The sequence below is a fragment of the Planococcus citri genome, chromosome 2 (genome assembly GCF_950023065.1).
Source record: "Planococcus citri chromosome 2, ihPlaCitr1.1, whole genome shotgun sequence".
In the NCBI taxonomy this organism is placed as follows: domain Eukaryota; kingdom Metazoa; phylum Arthropoda; class Insecta; order Hemiptera; family Pseudococcidae; genus Planococcus; species Planococcus citri.
In genome coordinates this window covers 10,537,463-10,550,415 of record NC_088678.1, presented here as the reverse complement: position 1 = coordinate 10,550,415, position 12,953 = coordinate 10,537,463, and the positions used below count along the sequence as shown (strand labels likewise).

Here is a 12,953-nt window from a genome sequence, read left to right as displayed (position 1 = left end):
CCGCCATAAAGGGAGCTCAGGCAAAACTCAACAAAGTTTGATAAGATTTGTGTTGACTGACCCACCCTCAACAAAACCATGCTGGTTTGATGAAATGAGATTTTTAATTTTAGGATATAGTTTGCCATATATTATCATTTCAAATAGTTTTGCAGGGATTGGAATTATTGATATTGGTCTGTAGTGAGTGACTTTGTCTAGTGTGTCTTTTTTTGGAATAGGGATGACTTTTGAACATTTCCATCCAGTTGGAAATTTATTCTTATAAATTATCAGATTAAATACATATAAAGGTAAGGGGTTTAAACAAGAATTCTCTCACACCATGGTATGCATATGAGGGTACATTATCTGGCCCTAGTGTGCACTCAGCTTTCAGCTTTGAGATAGCAAACTTGATCTCTTTTTCACTAACCTGTCCAATGGATATTGTGGGACATACGCCTGAGAGGGATGAAACACACAGCGAGTTGTCGCTATTAGTTTGATCATCTTTTACATAAACCGATTGGAAGAACTCTGCAAATAATGAGTCAGCAATGTCATCCCCTCATCGTCTTTCTGTTCCATGCATATCATACATTTTATCACAATGGTTGTGTTTAGCTTATCTCTTTGAATTCATTTCTCTCCAAAAATTCTGTGGATTAGTGGTATAATTTTGTTCCAGTCCACAATTGTAGTTCTCAAGGGCGATTTTAGTCATTTTCTTTGCCTCTTTTCTAAGGTCTTTAAATTTTTCTTTGTGCTCCTGCAGACCAGTTTTAATAAACAGTTGCCTTGACTTTTCTTTTTCCTTCAATTTTTTAATTATATCAATATCATGGTTGAACCATGGAGGATATTTTGTTCCTGAGCTTTGTTTGTCTTCCCCTCCAACAATTTTCATTTTGCTCATTCGAGTTTGCCTCAGCTTTAAGAATTCCTTCTTAAAAAAAAAAAAATAAATATAGATTAATTATCATTTTGAAAAAATATTCTCACGAAAATTCTCATTCAATCAGCTGTGAAGAAACTCGTATGATTTTTTTTTGTTTTTGTTTGAAAAAGTAATTTTACAGTTCGTTATTTTTTTCCTCGTCTTTTCTTTTGAAGATTGATAGATACAAAATTCGATAAAAATGAAAAAAGCATTGGTAAGGTAAATCTTACAAGTTCAACATTACCTATATTTTCAAGCCCCTCCCCCATAATTTTAATTTTTTGTCAAATCAGCAAAAAATCTCAACCTTTTTTCTTTTTTTACAAACATTTTCAACATGAAACTAATTTTTTGTAAAAAATATTTTAAAAGAAAATCGTTTCTGAATGAGTCTTTTGTGTGTCAAAATCACCTCAAAGTCTCGTTTTCCCCCCAAAATCTTAAAAAGTCCTATTTGTTTTTCTCTTGTCATGATTCGTCTGAAAGTACAATTTTTTCTTCGCCAAAATGGCAAAAAAATCTTCCTTTTTCATCAAAATTGCATTTAAATACCCATCTACCCTTTCATACACAACCCAAAACCACACATTCACACATAACGAAACATCCTCCTCGGTTATTTAATCACAGCCTCAGCTCGATCATACAATAATCCGAACTCGTGTCTTTCTCGAGCCCAACACAGGGCCTTTATTAGCCGGCTGGATACGATTACAAAGACACGCCAATAGGTCAAATATTATGAAGTAACAATGGGAAAATGATTCATATATTACACGGTTAAATTGGTTTACCGAGCTATACTACACAGAAGGAGTTCATTTTACGATGTCGAACAATTAGCATAAATGGTATTCGATAATTGATTGCTTTCGGCCGCTAATGAAAAGGACCAAAATGACTGAACAAAGGATGGCGACGATATGGCTTACACCCTCGGATAATTTCTACATCGGGTTCGTCGTCGTAGTCATCATCGTCGGCCGAGTGTATTATTTTCGCAAGCAGCAGCTTGCTCGTTTAACCATCTACTACAGGCGAGGCACATCGAACCTCCAAAACCTATGGACTATTTAAATTTCCATTTGTTACCGCATTATGACGTTTGACAATTAATTTATTACGAACATAGCCACATACCGGTGTGCTTCTCGCTTTCACCAGGCTGAAGGTTGGAATTTCAAACAACTAGAGCTGGCAAAGGTTCTGGTCAAGATGAGCCAACTGATTTTATTCACGTAGAGTAAGAGAATATGGCAAAGCTTTACTGTATTATCTTGGAATATCGTTCAATAAATCTGTATCGAAAAGCTCATTATCGTCTCTGACCTATTTCAATGAAGGGGTAAACCGTTACATTGTGGAGAAAGAGTATATAGCAGATTATTATATTCTTAACTCGTGGGATACGATGATGGAAGGAGGCTGCGGAGCGTTTTTCGAGCTGATAAAACGTTAAACAAACCGACACACAGAAACGAATTAACGCTGCTTTAATGGTTATATTGTTAACGACTTTTGGATTCTGGGGTTTGCTCGCAAAGCTTCCTTGCGTTACTCTAGATGTGCTGCGATATTGTTTGTGCATCGTGTACGTATAGACTACATAGAAAGAGCGTGATGTAACTTTATAATACGAGTATCCCGCTTCTTTCATCCTCGAATGCGGCTTTCCACATCCCCTCGACTTCAACGTGTTTAACAACTAATAAAATCTAATCGTCGAATATTTCCAACCTCTTTTGACCCTCCTTCCTGACCAAACTGCTTTTCAAGAAACAACAAATTTTTATTCGATTTTTGAATTTACCCTCCTCTTTGCTGTTCCTCTTAAAGCGCGCGAAAGCTGAAGAAAATTTCACGTGATGTCGAAATTATCTACTATATACGAATTTAAACTGCGAAAAAGCGAAGCCTGCTTTATCGCGTCGAAACAATAACGTAGTGAGAAACAAAAATGAAATTCTTTTGCACAAATCTCGTCGACGAGTGTAGTAAATTGATTTAGTTTTATTACATTACGAGGTTATATTGTAGACATTCTGGTGCTGACTTCTTCATCTTCCATCATTACGACAATATTTTCACCTTTGTACACGTGGTAAAGTAAAATAGTATAACAAAACACACGATGACATTTCCTTTCAAGTGGTTACTCGTTAAAAAGAGGCAATTTCATGGACTCACGAGGGGTGCTTTTTTTCAGTTACCTGTCTTGTGTGTTGCCTGCGTGATTAGAAAATCTCGAACCCCTTCAAGAGGTTGATTTTGTGTGAATATTTTCACACATAACACGAGATATAGAGAGACGAGTTAACGTTTTAATAAATCTCGAAGATACATCGAATCGACGCGACGTGTAAAAAGTAAATTTCCAACGAGCACGCAACACGTTTGCTCGCCATACTTTCTAGCAGACTTTGTTGCGTGTCGAAAGGCAATTTTCAGCACCACAGCTGAGAAACATCGTTCATTACGTCAATTTTCATTCTCTTATTCACACCATGTAGCATATGACGGAAGAGAGAGAAATGCTAGAGGCAACGACGGACGTCCGTACGTTGGTGAGCAAATTTACAATAGTAGGAAGTTAATTTGATCGAAATTAAAGGCTTACGTTAGGCCACCGTTTAATCACTTCGACCTTATCCGCGTTAATTGGCGAATTTCGATTCGCACCTTTTCCAAGATGACGTATCGAACATGCTTCTGTGGTGGTGAAAATTGAGAAAAGAGGCGATGGAAATTATAACGATGATCGTGATACTTTGTATGTTGACCGAGGGTTGATTTTTTTTTTGCACAAAATATTGGGTATTAAATTCGTCTAAAATTATGTTGAAAATCAGCACCTCGGGCTGTCTAGTATGATGAGGACCAAAACTGTGAACGATGCAATATTATGAATGTTGAAAACAAGTCACTCTGAGGAGACCAGTTTTGATTTTGAGGTTAAATTGTTTTCAAAATTAGCACATTCGAAAACCTACATACGTATGTATGTAATTCAATATCTTCCCCCTGTTTCATTGTTTGAAATCATTCCCATCATGAAAGTAAAATTACTGCTCAAGCGGAGCAAGAGCGAAAAGTTTTCATAATATCGGTTCAAAAAATGAAAAAACATATGGAAGTTTTATTTCGATGGTTCAACCAAATACTTACATACAAAATAAGGTGTCATTTGACCAAATGCTTTGAAGTTCTCAAAAGTGAGACTTGCTATCTGAAAGTTCGCTTTGTTGGGGTAACTCAAAGTGCCGAAAAAATGAGTGTTTCGTTGACTAGCAAGCAGTAACTAACTTATCAAAAAATTACAAAAATTTACCAAAAATTACAAAAATTTACCAAAAATTACGAATCATTGATGTAATGTTAACAGGAAATTACCCGAAGTCAATATTGCATCTGAAATTGACATCAATTTGCAAATAATTATCGGAAGCTTACTTACGTAATTTGGCCAAAAATGTTGCAAGTGATCATTGGCCTATAGGGTGATTTATCAAACATTACTTACAAAAAAATTGACTACTTAGGTAAAAATAATTACCAGTAATTTACCAAAAAATTATGTCATTCAGCAAAAATTGGCAGTAAGTAGGTGATTTCCTAAAAAGTACAAGTAAATTACCGAAAAATAACCTGAAATTTACCAAAAAAAATTACCTGTAATTTACAAAAGAAATTTTTTGTACTTTGCAAAGCAATTACCTGCAATTTACCAAAGAAATATAGGTACCTGTAATTCACAAAAAAAATACGTGTAATTCGTTAGAAAAATATCTGTAATTTACCAAGAAAGTTACCTGTAATTTACTAAAAAATTACACGTAGTTTACCAAAGAAATTACCTGCAATTTACCAAAGAAATATACCTGTAATTCACCAGAAGAACACCTGTAATTCACAAAAAAAAATACGTGTAATTCATCAGAAAATATCTGTAATTTACCAAGAAAGTAACCTGTAATTTACCAAAGAAATTTCTTGTAATTTACCAAAAAAATCACGTGTAATTTACAAAAGAAATTACCTGTAATTTACAAAAGAAATTTTTTGTACTTTGCAAAGAAATTATCTGCAATTTACCAAAGAAATAACCTGTATTTACCAAAGAAATTACCTGTAATTTACCAAAGAAATTACCTGTAATTTACCAGAGAAATTACCTGTAATTTACCAGAGAAATTACCAGTAATTTACCAAAGAAATTATGTAATTTACCAGAGAAATTACCTGTAATTTACCAAAGAAATTACCTGTAATTTACCAAAGAAATTACCTGTAATTTACCAAAGAAATTACCTGTAATTTACCAAAGAAATTACCAGTAATTTACCAAAGAAATTACCAGTAATTTACCAAAGAAATTACCAGTAATTAACCAAAGAAATTACCAGTAATTAACCAAAGAAATTACCAGTAATTTACCAAAGAAATTACTTGTAATTTACAAAAGAAATTTTTTGTACTTTGCAAAGAAATTATCTGCAATTTACCAAAGAAATAACCTGTATTTACCAAAGAAATTACCTGTAATTTACCAAAGAAATTACCTGTAATTCACCAAAGAAATTACCTGTAATTTACCAAAGAAATTACCTGTAATTCACCAGAGAAATTACCTGTAATTTACCAAAGAAATTACCTGTAATTTACCAAAGAAATTACCAGTAATTTACCAAAGAAATTACCTGTAATCTACCTAAGAAAGTAACTGTAATTTACCAAAGAAATTTCTTGTAATTTGCAAAGATATTACCTGTAATTCATCAGAGAAATTACTTGTAATTTACCAAAGAAATTACCAGTGATTTGCCAATTAAATTACTTGTATTTTGCAAAGAAATTATCTGTAATTTACCAAAGAAATTACCAGTAATTTACAAAAGAAATTTTTTGTACTTAGCAAAGAAATTACCTGCAATTTACCAAAGAAATAACCTATATTTACCAAAGAAATAACCTGTAATGTACCAAAGAAATTACCTGTAACCTACCAAAGAAATCACTTGTAATTTGCAAAGAAATTACCTGTAATTCATCAGAGAAATTACTTGTAATTTACCGAAGAAATTACCAGTGATTTACCAATAAAATTACTTGTATTTTGCACAAAGAAATTATCTGTAATTTACCAAAGAAATTACCAGTAATTTACAAAAAAAAATTGCAATTTACCATAAAAGTTACCTGTTATTTACCAACAAAATTGCCTCTAATTTACCGAAAAAAGTAGTCAGTAATTCACCAATAAGAATACCTTTGATTTATCAAAAAGATTACCTGTAAATTACAAAAAGAATTACCTGTTATATACCAAAAAAGTTACCTGTAATTTACAAAAAAAATATTTACAATTTACCATAAAAGTTACCTGTTATTTACCAATAAAATTGCCTCTAATTTACCGAAAAAAGTTGTCAGTAATTCACCAATAGGAATACCTTTGATTTACCAAAAAGATTGCCTGTAAATTACAAAAAAAAATTACCTGTACTTTACCAAAAAAGCCGGTATTTTATCAAAAATGACTAGGAATTCACCAAAAGTTACGACCTTGGGAAACCTGACAAACGCACAGATAACCTCGAGAAGCTGATAGGTAAACAGATGACCGTGAGAGGCTAGATAGGAAGATCAGTGACCTTAAGATGCCAGACAGATGGTTCAATGACATCATATAGGTAGGTCAGTGATCTTGAAAGTCCAGACACACGGGTTATAATGATCTTGAGGGGCCAAACAGGAAAATAGACGACCTAATGTGAAGACAGACAGACACTCAGAGACCTTTAAGAGGCCTGCAGACAGGTGGAGAAACGACCTTTACGAGTGATTTACAAAATATTTCCATTATATATAATAATTCGCCAAGAATTACCAACCAGGAGTACCTAACTTACAGAAATTGCCCACCAATTATAACTCTATGAATAAGCTTTGATGAAAAAAATAACCCTTATTGAATTTCTTCACTTTAGAAGTTTCAATCAGTTTTTTGACTATTTTCGAGTTATGATATTTTTTTCTGTAATTTGTTCGTGAGTTATTCACTTTAAAAATCACCCGACAGCCAATATATGTGGGCATCATTAAATTCTACTTCGGTGTATTTAAAGCAAGCAAGTTGATTTTTTTCCCTACGCAATTGCCATTTTCAAAATTCAAGGTAGGAAACATGTTCATCTGATTGCATTGGGTTACATGCAAATATTCAATTTGACTATTTACCTATTCCTCGGACACCTTGTATAATACTTACAAAATACGAAAAAAAACAACGAGACCAAAAAAAAAATCAAAAAAGGATAAAATAATATCGAAAAGAATAACCGAGCAATGAGCTTTAATGTCAATTAAGAAACCCACAATAAAAAATTCATCCTGCAGTACCTGTTTAAACGAGGAGAAACGAGAGACGTGGAACAGTCTAAACATAAACTAGGGAGTTGTTACACCATCTCGTGATTATATTAAGGTCGAAGAAGTCTGAAAAAAATTATTCAATTTACCTCGAGTTTCATTTTCGCAGATTGTTTTTTTTTTTCCTCTCGCGTGTTTTCTTTCTCGTCTACACAGCTTTCATCGTATACGCCAAGCCTTGCCAGCTACGAGTAACTCTTAGTGTAATTGAAATCTCCACAAATCATTAGAAAATCTCAATTAATTATAAACGTGATTTTAATTTAGTTAGCGCTCCTTTTCGACTGCTCAAAATGAGATTAAATTTTCGCCATTCACCAGCGTTTTAGTTGTATGTCGACGAGAGGGCACGAATGGTAGGCGCAGGCGTTCGATTCTGTATAAAATTTTCTTTCATTAATCCGATATAGTAGTTGCGTTGCAATTACTGTATTGTTTTCCTGTTGTCTGCCTTGCCTCCCCCTTTACCCCCCTCTCATCAACGATACTTTGGTCATGGGCAACGTGCTGTATAAAAGCCGCGAAGTTTTCATATTTACGATTGGTGTTACTCTTCTCGAATCTGGCGCTGTGTTCTGCATCCTCGTCCCTTGCGAGTTGCCAAAGCACATCGTCGAAACACGAGTTTTTAATTGGGTTAATGTGTAACTTTGTCGGTTTTACTTGCTGTAAATGAGGAAAACGTACATAAATTGAATTTTTGCAACACCTAGCTCTATACAGCATTCGTGGTATTATAGGTGTTTGTGTTGCTTTTTTCTCTCCTCTAATGTTTTCCGTTCGTCTGCATCCTCCTATATATACGTCTCCAACTGTATACTTTTGTTCTCCAGCATTCAGATGTGTGTGTTTACGACAACAAAACGAAGAGGGGAAGCTGGAAGGAAAAATAAAGAGGAGGTGAGAAAAAAGGGTGGTACATCGCCGACGATATAATAATTATCTCTATTTGAGAGTTTTCGCACGAGAACGCGGAAAATACGACGATCAGGTCGAGCTGCAGGATGCGAAGCAGCGAGAAAAAATCTTAAATTTATATTACCATTAAAATTTCGCAATAACGTGTCCCCAGTGCGATGTTATAAAAAACTTATTTGCTCGCAATCGATGCGTTTGTCGGTTGTTTTTGTGTAGTTTCGCGCGGTATAAAGCGTCCTCGTCGGGCCCCTTTGGCCCCCCCATACACCCTCCATTGATATAATATTAACGTTAAAGTGTACTAAGTTTTGGTCCCTGTGTCCTTCTGCCCCAGCTCGATTTTATTGTATTATAAAATACTAAGATACAAGCACAAACTACCGGAGATGAGGGTTTTTCCTCCCAGAAGATGAACCATGCACCCCCCGAGGAGATCCTAAGACGTGTTAATTGAATTTTTTTCTTCGTTATGATTACAGATATACCGAAATTTGGACAGGCTATTAGTAACCTAACAGTACCTATTGGTCGGGAAGCAGTTCTATCCTGTGTTGTCGACGACCTGAACACGTACAAGGTAAGAGTGACTCGATGTAAGAGTTTTTTTTTATGTATTTTTCCGGCTATCTTGGATATGGACTTTTTTTTTCTATCTTGATGCATGCGTTTTACTCTATTAAATAATATGTGTGTAGTATATGTTATATGTAGAAAGATCCTTTTAAAGTACGTAGAATATTAATACACAGTTGAAACTCTCATAGGGAATTGTATTCCTTGTAATATTACAGGGACAAGGTGAGAGATTCGTTGCAGCGTGAGAAAAAGTACGCCAACCGTGAAAAATGCTTCTTATATATATATTATATATAAGAAGGTACCTACTCGACGTGTTGCGAGTTTCTTTTCTATAGTATATCTTCACTGTGTGTTCGTCTTCTTTCATGCTTTCCCTTCAATTTTTTGTAGTTTTTGCTCGTCATGATGCCAATGTAGTCGTCCCTTTGCGTCGAAACGATAGTAAAGATGTGCATATAAACGAGTTCGCACATAGAAAACAATACGTGTTTATTTCGTTTCCATGATCGATGTCTTTATCACAGCGAGTAGGTACCGTGTGTTTAGTTCTGCTGTACGTGTTCCATGTGAGGAAATTTTTTTTATAACTTGCACGTGATGGAAAAAAGGGGTAAATGTGTGTGACTTTGTGAAAGTAATTTTTAAACTTTAGTAGTCTGTAAATTAAATCAGAAAAAACATAACCCATTATACTCGTATGTCAGTAAATATTTCAATTTTTTGAAATTTAATTAAAAATTATGACCACTGCGACTCTTTATGGTCAGGGGGTCCCCATAAGGATCTACTACATCCGCCTGCCGAACTTCCTGGACAACTTTTTTCCTAAAAGTGGAGGCCTAAGGAACATGTCCAGCCCTTGTCCTCGAAAAAAAAGTGGCCCTACTTACAAAATGGAGGCCATTTTGATTGACAGGTCAGCCGAAATCGCAGATTTTGCGTTCAAACATATGACTTGCACGAAATTTTTTAAACCGTACGAAGGTAGATCGAAAGATCAGGCAAAATTCATCACCTGTCAAAATTTCAAGTGCTTAAGTGCCTTTTTCGATTTTTGGTAAATTTTTGAAAATCAAATTCAGGTCAAAAATGAGGGAAAAAATCAAAATTTTGCCAAATTGACCAAGAAAACTGAAGTTTGGGGTATACCCTATTTTAGATCTACCAAATCGATTTGAAACTATTTCAAACCGTTTTGAGCAGTTTTAGAGCATCCAGCAGATTTACATATGAAACTCGAAATTCCCACATGCAAAATTTCATCAAATTGAGTTGAAAAGCAGAAATTCATTCTGAAAACTAATTTGAAATTAGTTTTCAATTGAAATTAGTAATTTCAATACCCTACGAAGTCGACTGCAGGTGGATTTCAAGTCGTTGTGGAGCCTGCGGCGACTTTTTGAAAATTACCGGAGCCTCCAGTAGATTTTTGAAACTTGATAAGTATTTCCCAGAATTTTATCAAATGGAGAAGAAACGCTGAAATTCATTCTGCAAACTAATTTCAATACCTACCCTAAGGAGTCGACTGCTGGCGAATTACAAGTCGTTTTGAAGTCTCCGGCGACTTCTTGAAAGATTGTGTGGCGTTTTTTGGAACATTGAAGATTCCAAAACGTAGTTGGAAGCTTCCAAACCATTTGAAACCAAAATGCAGTCGACTTCATATCGTATTGAAATTAGTTTGCGAAGTGAATTTCAGCTTTGCCAACTCCATTTGGTAAAATGTTGTGGGAATTTCAAGTTTTAATAACCTGGTGGAGACTCCAGAAATTTTCAAAAAGTCAATGGAGGCTCTAAAACGACTTGAATCCACCTGAAGTCGTCTTCAGAGGGTGTTAAAATTGGAGTGCAAAGTAAAGTTCGGCATTCCATCTCCGTTTGATTAAATTTTGGGGAAATTTCAAGTTTCAAAAAACTACTGGAGGCTCCAGTAATTTTTGAAAAGTTGCTGACGGCTCCAAAAGACATTAGTTGCAGAGTAAATCTTGGCTTTCCAACTCAATTTGATGAAATTTTGTGGGAATTTCGAGTTTCAAAAATGTGCTGGAGGCTCCAGGACTGCTCAAAACAGTTTGAAACAGTTTAAAACAGTTTCCAATCAATTTGGCATGTCGAAAATAGGATGTATCCCAAATTTCAGCTTTCTTGGCTAATTTGATAAACTACAGTGATAAATTCCAGTTTCAAAAATCTGCTGAAGGCTCCAGTAATTTTCAAAAAGTCACTGGAAGCTCCAAAATCACTTGAACCCACCTGAAGTTGTCTTTAGAAGTGTTAAAATTGGAATGTAGTGTAAATTTTGGCGTTCCATCTCCATTTTTTTTTTATCACATTTTGTGGAAAGGAGGGGTATCGATAAGGCCATTTTTTGGCCCCAGACAGTTATCGACTGAACCACTCTTAAATTGTTGTAATAAATGCCCCAAATACGAATCCGTGGTTAGTTGACCCAAAATGACCATTTTTTGGGCTCCAGGGGTCCCCAAAGTTGCGAATAAAAAAAAAATTTTTGGAACCGCTGAGTATTATTTATAAAAACTTTTTTGGCGTAAAATATCTGCTTGAACCCGTTAAACATGATACGGGAAAATTTTTCCATTTTCGACCCACGGGGGCAGAAATTCGGGGGGTTTTAATTTTTGGAAAATTTTGGAACCATCATTTTGAACCCACCCCTTCGAACCCCGCTAAAAAGCTTTTTACAGTTCATTATTATTTGAAAGACCTCCATCCTACCAAATTTTCAGCTCAATAAAAATTTTCGCTGGTACTCAAAAATCCAATTTTCCAATTTTTTGTAATTTGGATTTTTTGGGAACCCCTGGATAGCTGGAAACCTGCGATTTGCGCCAAACGTAACGTTTTGAAGTATATATTCAATTAACCAGATGAAAAAGTTTAATTAAGCTCCGTGTACCTTTGTAATTTTGAACCCTTTTTTCAGAGCTCTCCATTTTAGGAACCCCTGAAAAAGACGATTATGCATATTTTTTCAAATAAATTGAAGAATTTACATTTGGAAAACACTAGCAAGAGCTCGGTAATTTTTCACTTGATTTTACCAATAATTTTCAAAATTGAGCTTTTTTGGGCCAAATTCTGAGATTTTACTTCGTTGAAATCATGAAAACGTGATTTTAACGTTTTTTCGAAGAGTAAAATCTCAGAATTTGGCCCAAAATAGCTCAATTTTGAAAGTTATTGGTAAAATCGAGTGAAAAATTATCGAGCTCTTGCTAGTGTGTTCCAAATGTAAATTCTTCAATTTATTTGAAAAAATATGCATAATCGCTTTTTTCAGGGGTGCCCAAAGTGGGGGGTTCTAAAAAAAGGGTTCAAAATTATGAATATACAGGAAGCTTAATTAAACTTTTTCACATAGGTAATTGAATATATGCCTCAAAACGTTACGTTTGGCGCAAATCGCAGGTTTCCAGGTATCCAGGGGTTCCCAAAAAATCCAAATTACAAAAAATTGCAAATTTGGATTTTTGAGTATCAGCGCAAAATTTTATTGAACTGAAAATTTGGTAGGATGGAGGTCTTTCAGATATGTACTAATAAACTGTAAGCAGCTTTTTAGCGGGGTTCAAAAGAGTAGGTTCAAAATGGTGGTTCCAAAATTTTCCAAAAATTAAAACCCCCCAATTTCTGCCCCTGAGGGTCGAAAATGGAAAAATTGTCTAGTATAATGTTTAACGGGTTCAAGCAGATATTTTACGTCAAAAAAGTTTTTAAAAATAATACTCAGCGGTTCCAAAAATTATTTTTTTATTCGCAACTTTGGGGACCCCTGGAGCCCAAAAAATGGTCATTTTGGGTCAACTAACCACGGATTCGTATTTGGGGCATTTATTACAACAATTTAAGAGTGGTTCAGTCGATAACTATCTGGGGCCAAAAAATGGCCTTATCGATACCCCTCCTTTCAAGTTTCAAAAATCTGCTGGGGGCTCCAGTAATTTTCAAAAAGTTGCTGGAAGCACCAAAATGACTTGAACCCACCCGAAGTCGTCTTTAGAGGGTGTGAAAATTGGAGTGCAGTGTGAATTATTTTGGCTTTCCATCTTCATTTGATGAAATTTTGTGGAAATTTCAAGTT

The 12,953-nt window shown here is 34.9% G+C and overlaps 1 protein-coding gene across 1 annotated transcript in view; it reads left to right on the top strand.

Annotated features, from left to right (window-relative positions):
* Nucleotides 1-12,953, top strand: part of LOC135834594 (lachesin-like) — a 274,954-nt gene that overhangs the window by 160,740 nt on the left and 101,261 nt on the right. Inside the window, exon 2 of the mRNA XM_065348512.1 lies at nucleotides 8,749-8,846. Within this exon, the coding sequence (XP_065204584.1) occupies nucleotides 8,749-8,846 (98 nt within the window). The remainder of the gene's footprint in view (nucleotides 1-8,748; nucleotides 8,847-12,953) is intronic.